Below are 26757 nucleotides of genomic sequence, written 5' to 3'. Positions count from 1 at the left end.
TTGACACGCCTCTACAGTGTCGCATGGACCTCAGGTACAGTACCATCTGACTGGCAGACCGGGGTGGTGGTCCCCATCTTCAAAAAGGAGGGCTGAGAGTGTGTGCCAATTATCGGGGCATCATACTTCTCAGATACTGGAGGAACAATGCGGATTCCGTCCTGGCCATAGAACAATGGACCAGCTCTTCACCTTCTCACAAATTATGAGGGGGCATGGGAATTTGCCAATCCAGTCTACATGTGTTTTCTGGACTTGGAGAAGGCATATGACCGGGTCCTCCGAGATGTCGTGTGGGAGGAGCTAAGGGAGTATGGAGTACCAGAATCGCTGCTGCGGACAATCCGGTCTTTGTACTCCCGGATGTGAGAGCTGCGTCCGTATACTCGACACTAAGACGGACTTGTTCCGGGTGGGCGTTGGCCCCCTTTTGTCAATAATTTCAATGAACAGGGTGTCAAGGCGCAGCCGGGGGGAGGAGGGCATCATGTGGGGGGGCCAGAAGGTGACGTCACTCCTCTTTGCGGATGATGTTGTCCTTCTGGCGGCGTCACATCAGGGCCTCCAGCGTTCACTTGAGTGTAAAGCGGTTGGGAAGCGGATCAGCACCTTCAAATCTGAGTCCATCTGAGCCATAAAGAAAAGCTCTCTGTGTACCGGTTGGTCTACATCCCCACCCTCACCTATGGTCATTAACTTTGGGTCATGACCAAAAGAATGAGATTGCAGCTACAAGCAGCCCGAAATGAGTTTTCTCTGCAGGGTGGAGGCGTCACTCCTCCTGATAGAGTGAGGATCTCAGCCATTCGGGAGCCAGTTGAGGTGGTTCGGGCATCTGATTAGGATGTCCCCTGGTGGCCCCCTGTAGAGGTTTACCAGACAGACACACACACACACACACACACACACACACACACACACACTATAATAGGAGTCTTCTTCTAGCATTGCCGATTGTTGGCAGAAAAGCTTCAGCGGGTGTGTGAATGGTTCTTTTTTCTTAGCAGTGGAGGGTGTGTGTGTGTGTGTGTGTGTGTGCGTATGTGCGTGTGTGTGTGTGTGTGTGTGTGTGTGTGTGTGTGTGTGTGTGTGTGTGTGTGTGTGTGTGTGTGTGTGTGTGTGTGTGTGTGTGTGTGTGTGTGTGTGTGTGTGTGTGTGTGTGTGCATGCGTGTGTGTTAAACTGTTTACTGGTGTTTGTTGAGATGTTTCCATTGTGATGAGGCTTCAGGGTCTTTGTGGATCTTCAGGATTCATGATCCGTAGAGCACCTCGGGGTCCATGGAGATCAGATATCAGAAGACTTTCCTCAAGGAATCAACATCATGTCAATAGAAGGCTGATGATGGCTGCAATCTTCCTGTGGTTCAGAGAAAGTGATGAAGCTCACTGTAGAAAGGACTGAAGACAGGAAACCTTCTGTGCCACGAATAGTCACGAAACCAGATCAAACATCTGCTCAGAAAAACAGAAATCCACAAAATGACCTCTGATCTGAACTGTCCCCGTCAGTTTGTATGATCAAGCTCACGGAAGGAACTTGAAGGTTTCGTCGCCATCAGGGCTGATGAAGTGTGTGCTGCAGCTCTTCATTATTTCCAGTATTGATTTCACTATTTAATCTTCTTGATTCTTTATTTCAGCTCTGTGAGCTATTAAAATCTGAGCTAACAGATCGACGTCGAACCCTTCATTACATACTCTGGGAAATCTGTGGAAAAGCTGCACATTCCTGCAGCGTTCCACATCATTTGCAGGGAACTTCAATAAGTCTCCAGCGCTAATGCAGGTCCCTTATAAAAAGCAGCCCAGGGAGGATTTATTACTCGCCGTGTTGAGTGAACGGGCTCAGCCACCAGCTGTCTTGTCACTTGGATGTAAGTCAAACGTCAGCATCAGCACAAAGGGAGAAGCAGAGGAAGAAATATCAGGGTACTCAAGAGCCCACTCACACTGATTTGTCTCTGATTCAAACTGTGGACAAACTGCCAGTGATCATAAAGGGATGGACGCTTTACCTTCTCTGGAAGTTTTTTTTTTGAAAAGCGTCCCATTGTTAATGTGTGTGTGTTCATGACAACAACAAACAGCACTCACTAAAGGCCCGTCATGAAGACAACATATTTTCTTTTTCAGCATTTCGGCTGTTTCCATGTAAATGAAGAAAGTTTTCAAAACGTTGCCATGTACAGGTGCATCTCAAAACATTTGAATATCATGAAAAACATCAATATGTTTTCTCACTCATTTCAGAAAGTGAAACCCAAATATTATGCAGATTCATCACCACCACAAGCAAATGAATTGGTGTCGCTCCACAGTGTCTTCTGAAGTCCACAGGCAACGCCGCCGTCTAGCAGCCAACTTCAGAGCTCTTCATGCTTCCTTCTGCTGACAAGCTTGATGGAGATGCTGATTTACTTTTCCAGCAGGACTTGGCACCTGCCCACACTGTCACAGGGATCAAAAGCTGCTTCGGTGACCGTGATGTCACTGCGCTTGATTGGCCAGCAAACTGGGCTGACCTGAACCCCAGAGAGAATCTCTGGGTTATCATGGACGACGAAGACCCATCCATGCAGACGACCTGAAGGCTGCTGTCTAAAGCTGATCGCCTCCATGCCACGCCGCATTGATGCAGACATTCATGCAAAAGGAGGCAGAAGAAAGTGTTGAGAGCATAAAAATGAACAAAATATTCTGAAGCCTGACATTTCTGTTCAAAATATCCTTATTTTTTCTTTATAATTTTCTGAAACAGTGACTTTGGGGTTTTCATTGTCTGTGAGCCACAATGAGTGACACAAGATGTTGAATGTTTTCATTCTAAAACACCACTCAGAAGATCTTCAGGTCTCTGCTGTGCTCTGACGGGGCCAATCAACACTTCAGTTGGTTTTCTTGAACACTTCATTCATCATTCTTTCAGCAATGATCAGACTTCCTGTGCCCACAGTTCAGAGGCACACAGGGCCAAGAGGTGACGACACCATGAGCGCAGTCAGATCTCTGCCTCCCAGTTTGTTTCCTGTCTTACCAAAGAGTCTCCTTTAAATACAGTTTGAGAAGGTGTGGGTGGGCCGTAGGTCTTCATTGAATGGTCCTATGGTGGCTCCACATCACAACCTGACTAATGAAGTGCTGCTAAGACGAGGACATCTCTGTAGTGGCTTCTTCCATCTTCACAGAGGACATTAAAAGCTCTGGGTGCTCTATGGCCTCTGAGACCAACGACCTTCATGATTTTCTCCCACTTTTTTAAAATCCCTCTCAAAGCACTGAGGCCACTGTCGTCATGGGAACGCTCACAACGCCAGATTTGTGGCCCACCACTTTTAACATGGATATGAAGGTTTTTATTGCTTCAGCAGGTTTGATTATTTCTGATCTGTGTCCAACATCTTCAACCTGCCTCAGCTCTACACCGAGTTTGGAACTGCAAAGTAATTCCCTTTACAGCAACAAGGGTCAAAGTGTAAATACTTTTTTTTTTTTAAGTCTTTAATGGGTTGGAGAATTAGTTTTTTCTTTTGTTTGCTGAAAACTTGCTGATAAAGTGTTTAAAAGTAAAAGATGAAGTCTTGATGCTTTTTGCCCCTTTAAAATCACGTGTAGTGGTCTGGTAGTTTGTACCCTTCTTCTTTGAAACAAACTTCCTTCCAAACTCATAAACTGGATGAGACGAAGGCTGTGAAAGGTCGAACAGTTTTGATCCAAACTGATATTAGATTCTGAGCTCCAGACGTCCTCGTCTCATCCTGAGAGATAACGTCTGCTGGTCTTCTTCAAACCCGACGCTGTCCGCCCATCGCTGATCACCTGTCAACCAGCCTGCAGTGGAAAGTCTTTATCTCAGGGAACGGTCGGCCAATATCCTCACACACACACACACACACACACACACACACACACACACACACACACACACACACACACACACACACACACATGCACCAATCTACAGGAAGGCAGGAGCAGAAACCTCATTTCCACTAAACCTAATAATGACAGAAGCAATATCAGCGATGTAATCGGCCTCCAGGCTGTGTGTGTGTGTGTGTGTGTGTGTGTGTGTGTGTGTGTGTGTGTGTGTGTGTGTGTGTGTGTGTGTGTGTGTGTGTGTGTGTGTGTGTGTGTGTGTGTGTGTGTGTGTGGTTATTGCATACCATATGTCTGAATGCGTTGCTGTTTGGATGCCATGTGGACATACTGGATGTGTCATGACTTATTATTTATCTCCCTACATGGAAACTCGTGTCAAACTATGAGCACAGTCATCTGATATACTGGAAATATTTGGAAAACTGTCCCGCTATTGAAATTGAGTAATTGTTAATATTTTCAGTGAGATTGTTTTACCCTCATTCTGTAGTAATCTGCCCCAGTAATCACCAGAACAGATACTGGGACATATTACAGGAGTACTGAGGCTTTGACTGCTATATTTTCATAACTTCCAACAAATCTGAGGGAGACTTGGCTCCTTGGCTTTTATTTTGAAAGATAGCACTTTAGTTTGTTGCAAAGAGTGGGCGTACCTGCCTGCTTTTGAACTCACTGTAAAGTTTTGGAAAGTCAGTCAGGAGAGTTTATTACAAACTTTTTTGAGACGATCTCAAACCAGCGTTCTGGTTTTAGACCTATTCTTTTCACATTATACTTGCTTCCTCTCGGGAATGTTATTAAGAACCACTCCATTATCTTCCATTGTTATGCAGATGATACACAAATCTATATATCTATGAAACCAGATGATATTGATCAATTTGTTTCACTAGAAGCTTGTCTTGAAGACATAAAGGCTTGGATGAGCCGTAATGTTCAGATAAAACTGAACTGATTGTATTTTGCCCAAAACATCTGAGAGACGAGTTATCTAAAGATATAGTAACTCTAGATGGTATTACTTTAACCTGCAGTACCACAGTGAGGACCCCTGGAGGTATTTTTGATGAGGATTTATCCTTCAACTCCCACTTTAAACAAATCTGCAGGACTGCCTTTTTTCACCTCCGCAATATTTGTAAAATTAGAAACATGCTGACTCAGAGTGATGCTGAAAAACTAATCCATCATTTATTACTTCTAGAGTAACTATTGTAACTCCCTATTATCAGGGTGTCCAAATAACTGCTTAAATGTTTTTAACTCAAAATGCTGCAGCCAGAGTCCTGACGGGAACCAGCAGGAGAGATCGCATCACTCCAATACTAACCTCACTTCATTGGCTCCCTGTTAAATCTAGAATATAATTTGAAATCCTTCTCTTAACCTATAAAGCTCTTAACCGTCAGGCTCCATCGTATTTTAAAGATTTGTTGGACTCGTCTCATATCACCCCAGAAAAACTCTTAATGTAAGTAAGAGTATCTTAATGTTAAATAATGCAGTATCTAATCCCTTGAAGTGGTCGTCTGAAGTAACCTTCCCACACACATCAGCAGTCATTCCGATCTGTTCTACAACCATCAGCAAGACGTATCTGCTCTCACATTTTCTCTTTGTTTTCTTTTCTTTTACCCTGGTCTTCACGAGCACACGTCGTTTTCTACATTATCTCACCCCATGTTATCCTGAAGAGGTCACAGTTGGCGGGAATTCCTCCCAGCTGACATGAGGTGAAGGGCGGGTTATCCTGTCCACATGTTGCCCCTCCACAGCCGGGCTGATACCGACGGAGACCAGCAAGAGACCAAACCACTGTGCAATCTGTCAGCTGAGAAGGGTTTGACCAAAGGTTGACGTTGGCTTTCCTGCTTCTGGATTTAAGGACTATTTAAGGACAAGTTGCACAATTGTACAAACGAATGACAGAGTGGTAAAAGTTAGCTTGAAGCTCTCTGTCATGTTTCCCATTCAAGTTAATTCAATTTTATTTCTATTCGGCCAAAATACAACACAGTCATTCCAAGGTGCTGTTACAGAGGAAAACCAAGGATTCAACATGAGCAATCATAAGCGACTGTGGAAAGGAAAACTCCCTTTTTAATAGAAAGTAGTACTTTCTGCTATTCCGGTTGAGGTGAGAGGACAGAGACAATCAGAGAGGACAGACAAGCAGGACAGAGATCCAGTCGCTGCAGATGATTCAAGGCAGGAGGCTTCAGACCACGAACTTCCAGTTCCAGTGTCAGAACTCTTGCAGAGAGAGAGCGAGACAGAGAGAGAGACAGAGAGAGAGACAGAGACGGAAAGAGGGAGCGAGAGAGACAGAGACAAAAAGAGGGAGAGAGAGAGAGAGACAGCGACAGAAAGAGGGAGAGAGACAGACAGACAGACAGACAGACAGATGGGCAGAGAGAGGGATAGAGAGAGAGGCAGGGAGAGAGAGAGAGAGTGATAGAGAGAGAGAGTGATAGAGAGAGGCAGAGAGAGAGAGACAGAGACAGAGAAAGAGATGGCATAGTGACGAGAAATAGTGAAACAAGGATTATGGGAAAGGAAAGACGCTCATTGTCCTCCAGGAGTCTTAACCTATAGCAGCTCCACTAGAAACTGGTCCAGGCTCCTGAAGCAGCACTAAGTGCTTTATTAAATCAAAGATTGTTAATCCTAATCTCAGTAGAGTGTGTCAGCCGTCCTACTGAGATTGGGAGCTGGTCCCACACGAGGAGGCTGGACGCTGCAGGCTCTGCCTTCCTGGCTGATGATGAAGCAGTGGAGCAGCACAGTGACTGCAAACGTCTTTACTCATCTAATCATGTTTATTTATGTGGCTCCATCTACATTCACTCCTCTCTCTACATTGTCCTGTCATGTACCCGATTCAGTTCCAGTTCCACCCGTCTCATCACACCGAGCTCTTCCAGTGCCTTTTCACTCTGACTCCTGCGCCTTTCTTTCAGTGGCGTCAGGCCGACTCCATCAGGCACCTGGGAAAGGTGACGCTGGCCCAGGAGCAGGACTTCACGGGCCTGACCGTGGGCTGTGTGTGTGTCAGCCTGCTGCTGCTGCTGCTCGGGACGCTGCTCATGTGGAGGAGGAACAAGCACATCGATGGTGAGAGCGCTCAGAGGTCAGAGGTCACAGGGTCAGGCGTCCTGAATGTCTGCTGCCAAATCCACCGTTATTCTCCCCGTCATTCTTAGAAAGTTTCCCCTCGACGCGGCATCGGTGAAGGAAGCATCTGCGACCACGCGACACCGCGAAAGCTACTCCGAGTGATGTAGTGCAAATGCCTCGCCCACAGATGGCGCTGTAACTCTCCCATAGAAATACTCCCAAATACGTAGAAGAAGACACGGAGCACGCAACAACAGAGAAATCAACAAATCTGACATCAGATAGCATCAGCAGCTTCTGCAGCTCCATCTGGAGCATGTAGTCCGCCGCCGTTGTTGTTGTTGTTGTTAAGTGAGGTCATGGAGCGGTTATCAGGTTGAGAGGCGGGGCCAGGACATCTTTGTTTTCGGCCACACCTCAAAGCCGAGGCGTCATTTCCTCACCTCTCTACTCTGGAACCTGTTCCCAGGCTCCTGGAAGCCGCGGCGTGTCGATGATGAACAAAAACAATGTGGTCACATGAATCGGCGGAGTCGTGTGGACAGGCCCTCAGTCTTTATGTATGAGAAACCACTGAATGGGCTCAGGAACACTTCTAGAAACCGGCGTAAAGAATTCAATATTTCTGTGCTTTTTTAAAAAATTTGCATTTGTCAGAGAGCGACGTGACAATAGAGGAGAAGCATGACTCTGACACATCATGAAATCCTGGGAGTATTTAAAGCTGGTTTTGTGTCTGAATGCGCCGTGAGTCCCAGAGGACGTTGTGTCTCCATCTTGTGTGCATGTGCGTGCGCTGGGTTGTGTTTTTACCTGGTGCTTTCACAGGAGGGTGGATGTTGGTGCACTGGTGGAAACGCTTTGCTCTCTCAGTAACTGGTCTCTCTCTCTCTCCTTCCTCCGACTCCATCCCTCGTCCTCCTTCCTCTGCTCCTCCTCCTCCTCCTCCTCCTCCCCCTCCTGCTCCCCCCCCCCCCCCCCCCCCCCCTCTTTCTCCAGATCTGTCTGAGGTGTGGTATGATGGCCGGGGGCACATCCAGCATCTGGACAGGCTGGCTAACGCGAGGAGCGTCAGCCCCACTAACGAAATGGTCTCCCACGAGTCAGTCGACTATAGAACCACCCTGCTGGAGGGTACGTCAACCACAAGAACCCAGAACCCAGAACCCAGAACCCCACCAGCCTCACCTGTCATCCCGCCTCTCCTCCCCCTCCCCTCCCCTCCCCCCGCTTCCTTTGGGGCTAAGCGCTACGCGAGCGGTGCATGTTGTGAACTAACCCTTTTCACACATGCACACGCACTCACGCACGCACACACACACACACACACACACACACACACACACACACACACACACACACACACACACACACACACACACACACACACACACTCACACTCATCAGAGAGCAGGACCCCAGGCACAAACACAAAGATTCCCCCCCCACCCCCCATTCCCCAACCCTCCGCTAGAAACAAATCATTTTATTATTATTTCATTTATGTCTTTTTGTTTTTGTTTGTAAACATACATTTCCTGGATTTTAATCCAAAAGGTTCAATCTGGCCCGCAGAAAAATACAAAAGTAAAGAGAGAGAGAGAATAAATGTAGTTATTTTGTCATATTTCAAATTAATATCCTTCCATAATCATGACTAGACTTTATTAAATGTATTATATGTTATATGTCATTACATCGTTTTAACAAAATATGTGGAATTTATTTATGTTTTCAACAAATAATTAGTGTCAATATAATTGTTCTAACATGTTTAAATAATTGATTAATAAATCAGTAGAAGCTAAAGAAGTGGAGGGATTTAATAAGTTACACTTCTTCCCTTCGTCCTTTTTGGACATGGAACCAGATTGTATTGTCCCGCTGTTACTTATCTGGTGTTTGTCTGGTGAGATATCTTTAGGTTGATCCGTGTGAACTGTTTATTTGATTTTTGCATGTTCGAAATGAAAAATGAAATGAACATAACCTATTTGACACTTATCCAAACTCTATTGTTGGAGGATCAGAGCCACATTTTTAATACATTTTAATCCATGCAAGCTACAGTGGGAGGACTTGCTTTTTGGACATTGTACTGTTTTGTTTTTGCGTTTGGTAAATGGTTTAATACTAACATAGATCTTTCTTCTTTTTTCTATATTCGAGTAAATATAAACTTTTGAAACAAAACACTTGGCATTATTTAAAAATCTGCAGTATAATCTCTCGGATGACTTTATTTTAGTAAAAACTATTAGATATCACTTATTGAGAGCTTTACAGTTCCTAATAATGTATCACAAAAGTTCAATCCCCCCATCTATGTTTCTATTGTACTCTCTCGCTACCAGAGGGCAGGGGACATGGTCACTGGATTTCACAAAATCCTCGTTTCCACTGCACAGAATGTGCCTGTACGGTACGGTACGGTACAGTTCAGGTTCTCATGCGTCCCCCACTGCAATAGTTGTGGATGTTACCAAAAGAACCGAACAAAAGAGTTACGATTTTTTGTCACCCTTCCGTTGGGGAACCCAGCACTACAGAGCGGGTCCGATAAGGAGCAAAATGCAGCCGCCTGCTCAGTGATTACGTCACTCTCTTATTGTTTTCATACTTCACTTTGCACTGGTTGTTTTGTTAACCCGTTTTGGTTTTTTTATGGCCGCTGAGCCGCAACCGCAACTTCCGCATCGGTCTCGAGTGCGAACGCGACGAGTCGAGCGGAATCTTTTCCGTGCCCGTGCACACCGGCCGGCCCCGGTCCCGCAGCTCGTGACTGGACATGGCGCCGGCGCCGGCGCCCAAACCCGGGTCTCCGTCCCCGTGCCGTATCCACGCTACCTGAGCAGGTGGGGTTCGAGTCCGAGTCGGGGCCCGCCACCAGCTGAGACACATTGTGTGCAGTGGAAACGAGGCTTTATATGGCATTGTGGGACTGTTTTGAGCAGACCCACAATGAGCTCTACCAACCGAGCCACAGCCTCCCTACAGGATGGCTTCTTTCCTCTTGTGGTCCCATCTGTCCTCCTCCGTGGCTGGATACACACCAGTGTAGTTACTGGGAAGGTTAACTGAGTACTTATGCCATCAGACATCACACTGACTCCTCTGTCTGTTACTGCCAACAGTACCAGTCAAGTAGATTTCTTCCTTCCTTGTAGACCCGTTGTCAAAGAACAACTTTCTGATAGCGTTGCTTTGGTATTGGCTGAGCCAGGCAAAGGACAATGTTTCCACTTCCTCCAACATCTGGCTGCTTGGGGGGGGTGAGGACCTTCTCAGTATATGTTCAAGATCTACCAGTGGATGGATCCTGTGCAGTGGATCTGGATGATCATGTATCCCTGCTTCGTTCTCATTGAAGTGCAGGGCCTTCTTGATGGCTTCCCATCTCTTCAGATTGATGGCGTCAGCTACCTGGGACACTCGGCTTTATGCTACAACATGTGGGTCGCTGGTAATCCGTACAGTGACATGTAGACCACAGTATCCAGGAAGTGCTCCAGTGCTTTAGCCGTGAGGTTCAGGGGTTTGTCGTGGTCACACTGTGCGGCTGACAGATTTGACTGCTCTGAAATTAAATCAAGAATATCTTCTGAAAAAACGCAGCTTGAAGTATTGATAGGGGGAGAGAACATCTTTAGGTGTGGAATACCAAGTTCTGGTATGGAAGGTACATCTTAATTTTCTTAATTTTCCTCTTGGTTTTGATTCTCTTCAGCACTCATTATCACCCACTTGTCTTTCTACTTGGAAAACAAAATGACACAAAACATTTGGTTGGATCATTTGCTCCTCATATTCTAGACATGTTTGTTACGCACATTATTTTGACCTCTGATTTTCAGCACACCTTCTAATGGATCTCTAATCTGATTCTGGAGTCCACTCCTCCCCACTGTCACTCTCATCCTCAGGTCATTGTCCTCGCTGTTCATTAGAACGACGACAACTTTCATTGTTCACTGAAAATGTAGTTGTGTCCATTTCCTATAGTTGATAGTAGAATGGTACATCAAGAACATTCTGATTGTTGCTTATTGTCTCGTCCAGCACATCTCCAAACATCTTTATCGTTGCCTCACGACTACATCCACGTTATCTGGAGACAACCAATGACAAAACACAATGCAAGTCTACAAACAGAAATAAATAACATATACAAACCATCAGATATGTTTCTTTACATGTTTGAGCATCTCAACTTCTATTTAACAACGTAGCGTGTAGCTTCAATCTTACCTTTTGCTGTCATTGTGTCACAAGCAGCTTTGCTTCCTGAAATGTCCAAACCTCCTACACAATCCAAACCCAAATCCAACTCTCATTTTCTTAGACAGAAACACATCTGGTGATATTTTAAGACCAATGCAAAAGAAATGAAAATGGACTCTGAGGTAGACATGGTTTGTTTGAAGGAAGCATATCACGTAACACACCTTGACCTCTGGTGCCCCCTCTGACCTCCGACCTCTGACCCCTCTCCTTCCTCCAGATCAGGGCACCGACCGGCCCGAGACGTGCCGGGCCGCTCCCCCCGTCTACGGTAGCAACGGCGAGCTGCTGTCCCCGCGGCTGGGGGCGCTGGTGGGCGGAGGGCTGGGGCTGGAGGGCGAGCTGGTGTCCCCGCTGCTCATGGCTCCGGTCCACATCGACCCGGCCTGCCTGCACCCGGACCTGCTGACCGAGGTCCAACACGTGGTGATCGCCAGGGAACAGCTGCTGCTGCACCTCAACCAGGTCATCGGCAGAGGTCAGACACACACACACACACACACACACACACACACACACACACACACACACACACACACACCTCTTACATCCTAGAACAATGGTCTGCACTGTAAAACATCTTGTAATCTGGAGGGAAACTGCCAGAATCTGTAGTAATCTTGTCTGAACATTGTGTATTTTATGAGTGAAGTTCATCATAAGAGTACATTAAAGTTATTCAGAGCAGTTTATGTCTCACGATAAAGTATTTAGGAGTTTTATCAATATTTTTGAAACGTATTCGTTTGTTTTCACACTTAGATTGAAAGAGACTTTACTTCCAAGGAATTCTTGTCTTTTATAACTTCAAAAAGTGAATTGGTCTTCCTGCATACTCATTAAAGTGTTTGTGTGACTCGTCCAAGTCCTGAAGTCCACATTTATCAAACCACAGAAACTGAATCACCTCCTTTTGTGACTCCAGCCCACAGATCGAGTTTAATATCGGGACGAGAAAGACCCCCGGGCCCCTGAAAAGCCCCTAAGCCCCCTCGTCGGGCCTGGTGGTTTGTTCTCAGGATCTTTGTAGAGCCGTAATCTAAAACCCTCACACATCTTAGGAACGTGACGGCAGAGCGCCGCGCTCATTTTGTCCAGTCTAGGCCCAGCCCCCCTGACTTAAATAGGACATATAATTCAATAAAAAGCACAATAACTCAGGGGGGCTGGGCACTGGGGGGACCGTTGGACGGGTCATTAATGAGTAAAGCTCTGTACAGGGTTACTTGGAGGGCAGATAGACTCTGGAGAGTTTTTTGAAGCTGTGAAATCATATAAATGAATTAGTGAGCTGCAGTCGGTCACTGTAACATCCAGGCTGTCCTACGTCCTGCTTCCACTTCTACACTCTGTTCTGGCTGCAGGACCCGGAGTTCTCTGAAACCCATTTTACCCGACAACATTTCAAGTGAAAACTCATCAGTTTTCTATTTTCATTTCAGAAAAGTTTTGCCTTTACACAGCAACGGGAAAAAAAAAAAAGCCGTTGCACGCGTGCAAAGTAGCAGCATTTCACAAAGTTTTTTGTCAGAATGAGGACAAACTATTCTTTAAATCCACTTTCTACTACACCAACACAAAGATGTCATGACTGCAGACTACTTTACTTTTGAAGTCTTTAAAGTAAAAACAAGGTCTTTCCTGCCTTGTTGACGTCCTGTGATCTCTCAGCTGCTCTCTAGAGGAGAGGTCTTCAATAAGCGCATGAAGGCGATTCCATGAAATTTAAAAATGACTCACAGTGTCTCCGTGCAGGCTCAGTGTCTGATTTAGGAGGTTGTGTCCATTTACGGGTAAAGACTGAAAACTGTGCTTCACTTACTGGATCTATGAGCACAAACCATGAGAATCACCTTCAGGTTCATTGGACAGTAACAAGCACTGGGCTGTGGTGCCATAAACATGTTCATGCTTCAGGCATGTCAATCAGACTGGGAGTCACATGTTTTAGGTTGTAGTGAGACATAAAGCTTCACTACGTATAATCCAGTACACGGTGAAGCTTTTCTCTGTTCGGTGTGTAAATGAATCATCGGACACTGATTAAAACAGGTTTTACGGAGGTTCAAGAATCGAATCTCGTCCTGAACTCAAACTGAAGGTTTTGAACTTCCTGATGCTAACGTCGCTCTGTGAAAAACCTTTGTTGTGTTGTTACCTTCAGGACACTTCGGCTGCGTTTTCCATGGAACTCTCCTGGAAGCCGACGGGCAGAATCAACACTGCGCCGTCAAGTCTCTGAACCGTGAGTAGAAACATCTTTATATTCACCACAAACACCAATACAAACACCTTTAATTCACCATCAACACCAGTACAAACATCTTTATATTCACCATCAACACCAATACAAACATCTTTAATTCACCATCAACACCATTACAAACATCTTTATATTCACCATCAACACCAATACAAACATCTTTATATTCACCATCAACACCAATACATACTTCTTTATATTCACCAACAACAGCAATACAAACACCTTTAATTCACCATCAACACCAATACATACTTCTTTATATTCACCATCAACACCAGTACAAGCATCTTTATATTCACCATCAACACCAATACATACTTCTTTATATTCACCATCAACACCAGTACAAACATCTTTAATTCACCATCAACACCAGTACAAACATCTTTATATTCACCATCAACACCAATACATACTTCTTTATATTCACCATCAACACCAGTACAAACATCTTTATATTCACCACAAACACCAGTACAAACATCTTTATATTCACCATCAACACCAATACAAACACCTTTAATTCACCATCAACACCAATACAAACATCTTTATATTCACCATCAACACCAATACAAACACCTTTAATTCACCATCAACACCAATACAAACATCTTTATATTCACCATCAACACCAGTACATACTTCTTTATATTCACCATCAACACCAGTACAAACATCTTTATATTCACCATCAACACCAATACAAACATCTTTATATTCACCATCAACACCAGTACAAACATCTTTATATTCACCATCAACACCAATACATACTTCTTTATATTCACCATCAACACCAATACAAACACCTTTAATTCACCATCAACACCAATACAAACATCTTTATATTCACCATCAACACCAATACAAACACCTTTAATTCACCATCAACACCAATACAAACATCTTTATATTCACCATCAACACCAATACAAACATCTTTATATTCACCATCAACACCAGTACAAACATCTTTATATTCACCATCAACACCAATACATACTTCTTTATATTCACCATCAACACCAGTACAAACATCTTTAATTCACCATCAACACCAGTACAAACATCTTTATATTCACCATCAACACCAATACAAACATCTTTATATTCACCATCAACACCAGTACAAACATCTTTATATTCACCATCAACACCAATACATACTTCTTTATATTCACCAACAACACCAATACAAACATCTTTATATTCACCATCAACACCAGTACAAACATCTTTAATTCACCATCAACACCAGTACAAACATCTTTATATTCACCATCAACACCAGTACAAACATCTTTATATTCACCATCAACACCAGTACAAACATCTTTATATTCACCATCAACACCAATACATACTTCTTTATATTCACCATCAACACCAGTACAAACATCTTTAATTCACCATCAACACCAGTACAAACATCTTTATATTCACCATCAACACCAATACAAACATCTTTATATTCACCATCAACACCAGTACAAACATCTTTAATTCACCATCAACACCAGTACAAACATCTTTATATTCACCATCAACACCAATACAAACATCTTTATATTCACCATCAACACCAGTACAAACATCTTTATATTCACCATCAACACCAATACATACTTCTTTATATTCACCAACAACACCAATACAAACATCTTTATATTCACCATCAACACCAGTACAAACATCTTTAATTCACCATCAACACCAGTACAAACATCTTTATATTCACCATCAACACCAGTACAAACATCTTTATAGTCACCATCAACACTGGGAAGAACCTGCTGCACAAGAGGAAGAGTGTGAATATATTCAAATCAGAAGTTTTCTTGGGTAAACTTCCTGTATGATTTAAATATCTGGAGGCCGGGCCCATTTTTTTAAAACTTAAAACTAATTCTACTCTGTATAGTTCCTAGAATGAGGAAACGCTTATTTTACGGTTCTTGCGCAGACTTATCAACATATTTTATTGAATAAAGTTTATTCTGCGTCTCCTCATTAGATCTGAGTCCTGCTCAGCGTCTCATGATGGAGATGAATGAGGGTCTGATTTAATTGTGTAAATTGCCGGATTGAGATTGAGATTGATGTGGGGATGACTTGGGGGGGATTCATGCAGTCAGACTGTGGTGCGACGAGCTGAGCCCACGGGGTCTCGTCCACAGGGATTCAAACCACTTTTTATTCCTTAGAGTGCAGAGGCAGGGCAGGGGCTAATCATTTTAGACTCTGGTTGCATTGGAGACAAAGAGTCACTGCTTTTATCCTAATTCAGCTGCTCCTGTGATGAACAGCTGAAATGACTACGGACACGTTTCTCGTCTCAGGAATAATTATTGTGGAGTGCATGAAAGCATTGTCCACAGCTACGAGGGGTTTTCTTCCCTAACCTTCAAAAGTAGGCTCTGAGCGGAGACGTCCTGCGGCACAGCGCCGCTCCGTAACCAGCTTACAGCAGAGTCAGAGTGGAGGTAATTGGTAAATGGGAGTTTGATTCGTCTGGGAGATATTTTCCACTGTCATCATTGGTATTTCCCTTCGGTGTCAGAGTCAGGACCTTCTCAGTTCTATTAGTACAGCACAGTTTCCTTCTCCACCCAACAAAGGCTCCGTCCTGTGCTCCTGCTAACAGAAAATTCCCAACTTGCTTTGATTGAAATTCGATCCGCTTGAACCTGTGCTGAACTCTTTCCAGGCATCACAGATTTGGAAGAGGTGTCTCAGTTCCTGAAGGAAGGGATCATCATGAAGGACTTCAGCCATCCCAATGTCCTGTCTCTTCTGGGTATCTGCCTCCCACCAGAGGGCTCCCCGCTGGTGGTCCTTCCCTACATGAAGCACGGCGACCTGCGCAACTTCATCCGGGACGAGGGACATGTGAGGGCCGACACCAGTGTAGCCTGGTCGTCATTCTTTACTTCAGACTGATGTGCTCTGGAGTGACCGGAGATGTTTGTTCCAGAACCCGACAGTGAAGGACCTGATGGGCTTCGGGCTGCAGGTGGCCAGAGGGATGGAGTACCTGGCCAGCAAGAAGTTCGTCCACAGAGACCTGGCTGCCAGGAACTGCATGTGAGCTGAGTTATTACTCACACTACAGTAAAGACGGGAGGACGTTGAGGGAGAATATTTGTTTTCAGGAGTAGAGCTGAGGAAAACATGGCAGGTGACAGAATCCAGCATGAACCAACAAGTGAGACTGAATAAACGTTTGCTGTTTGTCTTCCCAGGCTGGATGAGAGTTACACGGTGAAGGTGGCAGACTTTGGCCTGGCCCGGGACGTGTACGACAAAGAATATTACAGTGTCCACAACAAGAGCGGCGTCAAGCTTCCCGTCAAGTGGATGGCTCTGGAGAGTCTCCAGACGCACAAGTTCACCACCAAATCAGACGTGGTGAGGGCTCAGTCTCGTTGTCAGTCCACTGATAATCAAACAGTGGGATATGGGACCACTGCTGTCCACTTTTAAGCTCCTCCTTCACATGTGCAGTGTTTAGGGCTTTTTTCTTTTGTGCTACAACTGATAGGGTCTGATCTGCTGAAGGTTTAATGCTTCGTTGTTTTCATGTAGGAAAAGTTTGAAATTTACAGTGAAACATTTTGAAAACGATGTCCACTTAAACGGAAATGGCAGAAGTGCTGAACATGATGTTGTTGTTATGTCGGACCACAAGTTGGTGCTGTTGTGATATGGACAGATGAGGAAGTCGGATTGTTTTCACAGTGACTCTCAACTTTAAAACTACAAAGTCCCAAGACAATATTGACTGGGAGTCATAACACTGTGGAGGAAAACATTGTTGTTATTGTCCATCTACTGAGCATGTGCAGAACAACTATTTACCACGGCCGCGGTGTGTATGTGCAGTAGCAGCATTTTGAAAGAAAATCCTATTTTCCCCGGTTCGCACAGAGGAGGAATCAGAGTGTTTTCAAAAAGTTGTGTTTTCAGTGTCTCCGAGCGCCATTACATGTCAACTGAGGTCCAGAATGCTACAAAGTTGTTTTTTATGTCAATGAAGCCAAAGTCTGAGAGGGATGAATAAAAAAATTTAATTAAAAAAACGTGTTTGAAAACGTTGCACAAAGAGAGAGTTTTCCAATGCTGCGGGATTTTCGGAAATCTCATAATCCACGGTCTGATAAGAAATACCTGAAGCAGGGTTTAATTATGTAGTTTTCCTTTCTTGCATTTTTCACTGCCGTTACTTCCCCTTTACAAGCCAGGTGTACCTGCATGTATGCTATTAGGTTTGGTGGGAAAGTCATCGTCTTCTCTGCTTGTTGGCCAACATGAATGTAAAATGATTCAGTATAACACAGCAGTAAAGATAAGAGAAAAACACAAAAATCGTATGAGAACGTGTTTTTGATGGCCAATAGCTTTCACAAGATAGCGTTATAGCAGCAGAGTGTCTGTTTACACTTCCTTCCGAGAGCAACCCTCACTCTGCTGCAGGGGAGAACAACGCTAAATTCACTGTCTCTGCATATCTGAGTTCACCATCTGTCTGCCTCAGCAGCCCACGTGGGTGAAACCTCTCAGGTGAAGAGTTACTGTTGTGTTTCCTTCATGCAGTGGTCGTTTGGCGTGCTGCTGTGGGAGCTGATGACCCGCGGAGCTCCGCCATATTCGGACGTGAACTCCTTCGACATCACGGTGTTCCTGCTGCAGGGCCGGAGGCTGCTGCAGCCCGAGTTCTGCCCCGACGCCCTGTGAGTGCCACACACTCAAACACTGCACACCTTTCCCCCCCCCCCCCCCCCCATCAGCCGGCAGAACACGGCTCAGCTGAGGAGCCACTCCAGAGCTGCGCGTCAGGGGAAAAGTGAAAGTCGTACAGGCACAGGAAGTCATAAATTCAACCTGCGAGTCCAAGTCATCCATCACCTCAGACGGATTCGGACGTCCCGTCACATCTCACCACAGCTGTGGATCAAATGAAAGTCACTTTTCTCGCCTCACAACCGAAACACAGCGTTTAAATGGGACCGAGTGGCTGTGCTCTGTTTGTCTCTGTTGTTGCTAAGCACTGTGACAGGTGAGCGCACGGCTGGAAGGGCTCACATTTCTTTGTGAGGTTCTTGTCAACAGAGCTGAGTTTTCTTTGGATGTGTTCCTATCAGAGATTGCCAGGTGAAACCTGCCGGCAGTCTGGTAAAGCAGATTGTTTCAGGTCGACGGGTCTTATCTCTAAAAACATCACATCGCTTTCTCCATGGTTTAATGCTTTGAATGCCTGACACAGTCAGTACAAGCAAAGCATGTCTGTTTATGGTGTTACACGGTGTGGCGCAAGTTTCTGAGTATTAGTCATCGATGTCAGTACCTTACTTGAAAATGAGTCAAAGTAAAATAATGACGTGCCTCGGCTAGCTCAGTTGGTAGAGCATGAGACTCTCAGTCTCAAGGTAGAGGGTTCATGTCCCACGCCGGGCGCCACCTTCCCGTGGGCTCACCACCTGCAGGAAGGTTCTTAATCGGTGCAACGTGATCTGGGTGACGGTGCTCAGACTGACACCCCCGGAAACGGATAAGCTGGAGAAAATGGATGGATGGAAAATAATGACGTGCGCATAGCTGTTTTATTGTAGCATTAGCATTAGCATTAGCTGAGCTGTCGGCACTGTGCGGGACAGATTAATGACTGAGTCATTCATCAATATCCGCTAAAGTCAGTGGAAGGAAGATGCTCTATAATCTGTGTGTTAGAGGAGGACGATGATCTATAATCTGGACGTTACTGAAGGAAGATGCTCTATAATCTGGACGTTACAGAAGGAAGATGCTCTATAATCTGGATGTTAGAAGGAAGATGCTCTATAATCTGGATGTTAGAAGGATGATGCTCTATAAGATGGATGTTAGAAGGAAGATGCTCTATAATCTGGATGTTAGAAGGAAGGTGCTCTATAATCTGGATGTTAGAAGGAAGATGCTCTACAATCTGGATGTTAGAAGGAAGATGCTCTATAATCTGGATGTTAGAGGGATGGTGCTCTATAATCTGGATGTTAGAAGGAAGATGCTCTATAACCTGGATGTTAGAAGGAAGATGCTCTACAATCTGGATGTTAGAAGCAAGATGCTCTATAATCTGGATGTTAGAAGGATGATGCTCTATACACATTAGTTAACGCTATCAGGAAGAAGCAGGAAGGAACCACCTGATATAAACTCTGTATGTGTTGACAGTGTTTATCAAGGCAAACTAACATTATTGCTCCTAAATCAGAGGCAATCTCAGTCCAAACTGGTGTTATCGACAGTGGGAATCGTTCATGTTGGGTTCAGGGCTGAGTTGGGTCCTCCTCATGTCAACAGGAGCTCAGTGAAATAGAAACGGCCACGGCAAAGCTTGTCAAAACATTTACAGGAGCTCATGCTAATGCAGAGAGAAGCCGCGCTTCAATTTAAAACTAATCTGTGTTACTTCCTGGAAGTAGTGGAGTCGCAGTATTTCAAACAGTTTGAAGCTTCAGTCCCTTTTATTCCGGCAGTGAGTGATTGAAGAAGACTTGAAATGAAGACCTGGGTGTGACTTTCACACGTGAGCCCGCTTCACAGCGCTCGCTCCTGGTTGACCTCTGACAGTGGAGGTGCGAGCGATGCCAGCAGTGATCTCACTCACAGCCTGCAGATAAGAAGCAGAGCTGCTGTGCAGAGTGGTGTGCGGTGGGAGGGTTCAGGTGAGAGGGAGGCAGGGGCCCCCGAATTCCCCGGCCGTAAATTAAACAGAGACGTCAGGAGGGACGCACGTCCACAAACATTCCCGTAATTCTTCGGCGCTTGGCAGGGTGCTCCAGGTCACTGCAGACACTGCAGTGGATCCGTCTCTGTTGGGTTGGAATGGTGAGATGGTTGTGTTGATTGGTTATGTTTTGAAAATCAATCATATAAAAACTCGGTTTCTTCAAATAAATAACATCAAGCCGTATTTTGTAATCACTCTTGATTGAATTAAATGTACAGACTGATAGAGACTATAGCTTTATATAGAGAAACACAAAAAAATAAACCGTACAAATTCAGCCGTTTTTCTTCATGATTACAGTTAAAAGATTTATATTCAAAGGTTTAGATCTGAGTGTGGAGATATTGATGGACACAAAGAGGCTACGAAAAGACAAAGACTGCAAAGAGACACCAACAAACCTACAGAACAAACCACCAACAGACAGCAGACCTGATACGAAGAGACAAATTACAACTACAGAGATACCAAACTACTGCAGAAAGACCAAAACAGCTCCAAAGAGATGTCAAAGAAATACAGACAAAAAGCAGCTACTACAAAGCAGTTACAACAAAATCGCTGCAAAGCAATAAAACAACAATATTTATGAAATGACCGAAAACAACTAAGAAAACACCCAAAAAGGATTCTAAAGAAAAAACAAAGATACAAACTTAAAGGTGGGGCTGCTTGTATGTGTACGTTGTCTTCAGCAGGGAAAATGCCACCGTTTCATTGTGACACCCCCCCCCCCCCCCCTACCCCCCCCCCAGGTACACGGTGATGATCGAGTGCTGGCATCCGAAGCCGGAGCGGAGGCCTTCCTTCTCCGATCTGGTGTCGCGGATCTCGGCCATCTTCTCCAGCTTCAGCGGCGAGCACTACGTCCTGCTCAACACCACTTACGTCAACATCGACAAGATGAGTCCCTACCCCTCCATGCTGGCCTCCACGACCTCCCCGTCCCCCCCTGCCCTGCCCTCTCCCTCCCATCCCTCCATCTCCACGTCTCTGCCGAGCCACTCGCCGCTCTTCTGTCAGCTGGAGCGAGACTGCTGCACCTGAGGGCGGAGGCGGCGGGGGGAGAGAACTACTGTACCCGATTGTAGCTGATAAAACACTGGACACTGCCTGCTGAGAAGAAGTGTGAGCTCCAACCTCTCACTCACTGTATATAGACTGAGGACCCTCCACCTTCTCAAGCATCACCCAACAGCAAAGAGGCTCCAGGAGCTGCAGGCCAACTTTCTCCACTGCCCCCTGCCCGCTGACCTCTGACCTCTGACCTCTGACCTCTGACCTTGGGGTCAGACATCCTGCGTCTGTGCTCACGCAGGAGCGAGAGGACCGGCGTCAGACCTGGCTGTAATGTGAACATTGTTGTTAATATAAAACTATCACACCTCCACACACATCGTCATGTCCCTCTGAGCCAGAGCAGCCTCACCGATGATCTCAGAACCTCGGGGGGGGGGGGGGCAAACTGAGGCCAGAAGTGTCTGGTGGCAGAACTCAGTAAACAGCAGGGACGGTGAGGTAGAAGAAAACCTGCTGCCCCCATGTGCAGACCACTGGATGCTGTTTGTATGAGTCATTATGGACGATTGGCGTTTGATGTTGGCAGAGAACTACCGTGAGTCACCTGCCTTTAATCCACAGACGTTTCCCAGTTCGTTCTTTTCTTTTTTCTGAGTTGAAAGTCTCCATCATGTCAAACACACTACAAGTCTGCCACCGAACAGCTTTGATGTTTGTTTGTTCGAGCAGTTGACCACTTTGCCCTGAGATTTCCCTCCGTCTGGTTAATGAACGGTCCACGTTGCTTAACGTTTGTCAGATCTGCATCTGTTCCGTGCGATTGAGGTTTTACTGACAGTGAACAGGCTGCAGCTGATGAAAATGGACAGAAGCCTTCATCACATTTGGTTTGTTGAAGCGAAGCGGTCGTTCCATTGAAGAACCTCTTGCCTCCTTTCAGTTCATATGTGATGTGATGTGATACACGGAGAAACACTCTTCTTTTAAAAACAATGAATCTTGATACATTTTCACAGTGCTGGTGCTGAACACTAGGAACATTGTGTGTTATGGACTTATACTGTTTCTTGTTCATATGTTGAATACTACCTGGGTTCCTTTTGTTTTACCGCCGAGAAAAACTGCAGACCCCCTATCTAATGTCTGATGAGCCAAAACATGGCGGTGAAAAGAACCACTGCCCAACTATACCGACACTTCATAGCAATGTTCATTCCCCCAGGCCTGCTCCAGACTCCAGTAACAATCCAATTCTGCTTTCTTAATATGTCCAAATCCAAGGAAGACAAACTCAGAGCGGGTCAATGTCCAGGACTCAGTCCCCTTGGGACTTCTGTCACTCTCAAAGGGGGTCAGGGTCCCACAATTGGGAAGTGAATATAGTGTGTAACAGTGATTTCCAGCCCTGGTCTTGGATGTCTGCGGTCCTGCCTGCTCTTTGTATCCGTCTGCTTCAGTCTCGAGGTGACACGATCACTAAGCGCCAAAAGAAAAAGAAAAAGAGCAATGAGGAGCTCGTAGTTTCACTCAGGTGTGTTTCAGCATGGAGAGACTAAAAGGTGCAGGACTGGACCCTCCAGGTATTTCCTGCTATAGTCTGTTGCCACTTACATAGTCACTGCTGTAGCAGCACATTCCAGACTAACGCCAACTTATGTTTGTCCCTTACTGGGGACCGTTTCACTTTCTCGTCCATCGGCGCCAGCGCTGGTTGACAGTCGGCTCCATCACCTGGACCACAGCCGGGCCTGTCTCACGTTTCTACCTGTCACATGTGTTTTGGGGGATTTGAACGATAATGAACCCTCACACACTCGTACCACAGTCTTCACACAATTATGTGAAAAGTATGTGGAAAGTGCTTTTGAATGGACAATGGACTTCACTTATGTAACGTTTTTCTATTGCAGCCCTGAAGCGCTTTATATCGTTAATCACATTCACACACACACATTCACACACCAATTAAAGGCTGCAGCCATGCAAGGCCCTGTTACGCTAATAGGAGCAGTTTGGGGTCCAGTGTCTTGCTCAAGGACACTTCGGCATGTGGACATGGGAATCAAACCTGCAACCTTCCGGTTGGGAGACGACCGTTCGACCAGTCGAGCCATGCCAACCTTTTTTTAAGAAATCCAAATGAGCTGGAGTCTAAAATGATATTTAATTTGTGTGCTAACGCAATACTTTGATCCCTCTACTCTTTAACTATTAGTAAGTAAAGACGTCTGTCCTACAGCTGCATGAAAAGGTGCATCAGGTGTTCATATCCTGATGAAGGTTTGTGACCGTGTGAAACAGGAACACTGGTATCTTCTGGGAGTTCAGAGCTCATATTTCTACCCTGTGGAGGTTTGAGCCTCTGCGTTCAGCACGGCGCTCATTGCAAGGGGAGGTTGTGGTTTTTTCAATAAATATACATCATAATTCAGATTAAATCTTAACTTTGTTCAATTTGATGTCTAAAGTTTGAAATATTCAGAATCTAAAAATGCCTGTCTCCCTCGTGCTGCAGCTCACCTGTATAATACGAAGTGAAGACGTTACAATACATCATGAATACATCCACCTCCATCAGCTCTTAGAAGAAGTTCCCACTGCAGTATTGGCAGAAGGTATAACACCTGACATTCAATGATTCCTTCTTTAAAACAATGTTCAGCACCACATATTTTGGCACATATTTCATGCAATGTCTCTAACATGTGTCTGTATTCAGTGCAGCTCTGATATTATGTAACCTGTGATAATTCTATTTACTGTACCTCTTTCACCTCTGAGACGTCCGGATGAAGATAGAATAGAATGTTTGAAGTAAGCCTGTGTATTTGCACGTTTTTTTGTAACTACTAATCAACCGATCAGAAGAGAAATCGCAAAGTAAAATGATATAGTCTCTTTTAAAAGCTCATTTCAAATTAAGCCATTACCAGATTAAGATCCTAGGACGCTTTTCTGTCCTGAATGTACTGGTCTCTGTTCGTCAAGAACAATTTGAGTTAAAGAAAGGTGTTAACGACAGGGGGACAAGGACACGGGGACAAGGACATGGGGGTCACCAAAACACCCAACAGGGCACCTGCAGTGACGAGCTCTGCAGGAGTGTGTGGTTCAAGCAGAACCTGAAAGTTATCAGTAGATGAAGAACAATGTGAGTCCCGTTCTCCTGGGAGGTCCTCACAAAAAAAAAAAACTACAAATAATTAGCGCTGCCATTGTTTTCCTCCTATTTCCTGTATATCTCTCCTTCCATGACAAAAACAACAACAACAACAAAAAAAGGATGTTAAGAACTTGACTATAACACAAAACAGCAGAAGTCAACAACAATCATTGTCTTACACTGTTCATCTCCAGCTGAACAGGATCATCTGTCTCTGTCGGAGAATTCAATCATCTCCATGCAGGCTGCTGGTTTATTTCTAGAATTCACTCTCAGACAAGCTAGACTTCTTTTTTATGCCTTTGCAGGACACCATTATCTTCCATTAATTCAGTACAATCACATTTAAAAAAAAAAAACACACAATCCTTCAGTGTAGTGAAAATGTTGGCTTTGCAGTCTGTGTTCTGTCTGCTGTGATTCCCAAACTGTACCAACAAGGACGTGGGCTGGTGATGACCCCCCGGTTAGTAAGAAGATCAACCAGCAACGTTTTGTCCTTTCAAAGTCATTAGCTGTGACTCAAATGTACTATATGTAAGAGTGACTTTTCCTCCTGTAACTGTTAGTAACTGTAACTTTGGTGCATTTGTCCTGCTCTCTCATCAGTCTGTTGTTAGTCTGTCACATAGGTTTTTTTTTGGTTTGCCAATTTTAATGATGAAAAAAAAACAGATAAAGGTCAAAAATCAAATTGACCACATTTATGAAAAGAATCTCCTCCGTTATCGACGGACAATTGTCTCCAAGTCTTGTTTTCTTACAGGAGGCAGTGAGACTCACTACACCACCTTGTGGTCTGAGCTGGTATTACAAGACAGTGAGCCTGTTGATTAAATCACTGCTGCAGCGCGTGTTTCTTCACATTCTGTCATAGTTTGCTTGTTGTTTTTTTTTTAAATCTTTAGAGTAAAGAGGCTAAAATGTGGACTCACCGATGGCCTGTGGCCCTTTCCTCCGTGCTTTGTGTCGCATGTGGCTTATTGTTTCTGCTGTGAATGGCTGCTGATGTGCTGGGGCCATCGTTGGACAGGTATGAATGTTTGCTATGACGAGAAAATTGCTGTACCATATTTTTGTATTGATGATGAGCCTTGTTTTTTAAGATAGAGTCAGTTGGGAAGACAGTCGGTGTATGGTTGCACCAGAATCGGAGAAAAAAGTCAATCAACTCTGTTTGGTTTAGTTTTTGTTTCAGACGATCCACTGCCATTTTTTTGTAAATACGGAGAAACGAGCTCGAAAGTCGCTCAGCTTCAATATCTTTACTAGATTGTTGTATAAGCGAAGATAAATCAACTGGAGCCGCCGCTCGATACCCAAAGTCTGCTGTTACTTTGACCGCCTGACTCCGACTTGTTGTGCTAAACACTGTCAGCTCTCTTGTGTCTATGTATGAGAATGTTGTCTGTACAGAAAACCTGAAGGTACATGTTCCTATGTAATGTCAAACGAGTTTGTCAGTGTAATAAAGCTACAATATCAGAGTTGCCTCAGTCTTCACGCTCTCTGTACCGTAGAAGCAGCTGTGTGGTTTTCAGACTGAACAACCCTTCCCTGGAGACGAGCGTACGGCACGGCTGTAGACCAGGGTACTGACGCTGCTTGGTACGGTCCACTCGCTGGGTATTGTACAGTTGACATGCAGCTGTATGAAGAAAACACGCCTCAGTTTTATAATGGACGATAAGATATTGTCAGCGCGGCGACACACTGTGAACATGTGGGTGTTCAGTTCAATTTCCTTTTGCATAGCGTCAAATACAACACAGTTGTTTCAAGGTACCTTTACAGAGAAAAAAAAAAAAAACAATACCCATGTATCCCATCCCCAGTACACATGAGCAAGTAGTGGACGAGTGGAAAGGAAAAACTCCCTGTGAACAGGACCAAACCTGCAGAATCAGACTCAGACTATCAGAAGTGGAAAATTTCTGCTGTTCCGGTTCCAGAGAGAGAGAGAGAGAGAGAGAGAGAGAGAGAGAGAGAGAGAGAGATGTTTGCGACATATAATCATGATAAGTAGTGAGTGAGAAAGGAAGAATCTTAGGTCCTCCAGCAGTCTTTACCTATAGCAGCATCAAAGTGGTCTTGAGAGGCCTGAAGCAGCCATAACTGTAAGCTTTATTAAAAAGAAAAGTCTTTAGCCTAACATTAAAAGTACAGACTGTGTCATACTGTTTAACTGAAACTAGAGCTGTTCCACCAGAGAGGAGCCTGAGAGCTGAAAGTTCTGCCTCCATTCTCCTTTTAGA

General features: G+C 44.8%; 1 protein-coding gene across 1 annotated transcript in view; it reads left to right on the top strand.

Moving 5' to 3' along the window:
* Nucleotides 1-25988, top strand: part of met (MET proto-oncogene, receptor tyrosine kinase) — a gene marked incomplete at its 5' end in the record, with an annotated part of 91798 nt that extends 65810 nt beyond the window's left edge. Inside the window, 9 exons of the mRNA XM_080475796.1 lie at nt 6844-6997; nt 8000-8134; nt 11502-11759; nt 13446-13526; nt 16258-16439; nt 16525-16634; nt 16793-16958; nt 18144-18280; nt 21075-25988. Of these exons, the coding sequence (XP_080331922.1) occupies nt 6844-6997; nt 8000-8134; nt 11502-11759; nt 13446-13526; nt 16258-16439; nt 16525-16634; nt 16793-16958; nt 18144-18280; nt 21075-21366 (1515 nt within the window). The 3' untranslated portion in view covers nt 21367-25988. The remainder of the gene's footprint in view (nt 1-6843; nt 6998-7999; nt 8135-11501; nt 11760-13445; nt 13527-16257; nt 16440-16524; nt 16635-16792; nt 16959-18143; nt 18281-21074) is intronic.
* Nucleotides 25989-26757: the final 769 nt, after the last annotated feature.

This window comes from Lipophrys pholis (assembly GCF_963383615.2).
Source record: "Lipophrys pholis genome assembly, chromosome: 11".
Lineage (NCBI taxonomy): Eukaryota > Metazoa > Chordata > Actinopteri > Blenniiformes > Blenniidae > Lipophrys > Lipophrys pholis.
The sequence above is the reverse complement of the archived record's forward strand: the minus strand, read 5'-3'. Positions and strand labels throughout refer to the sequence as shown.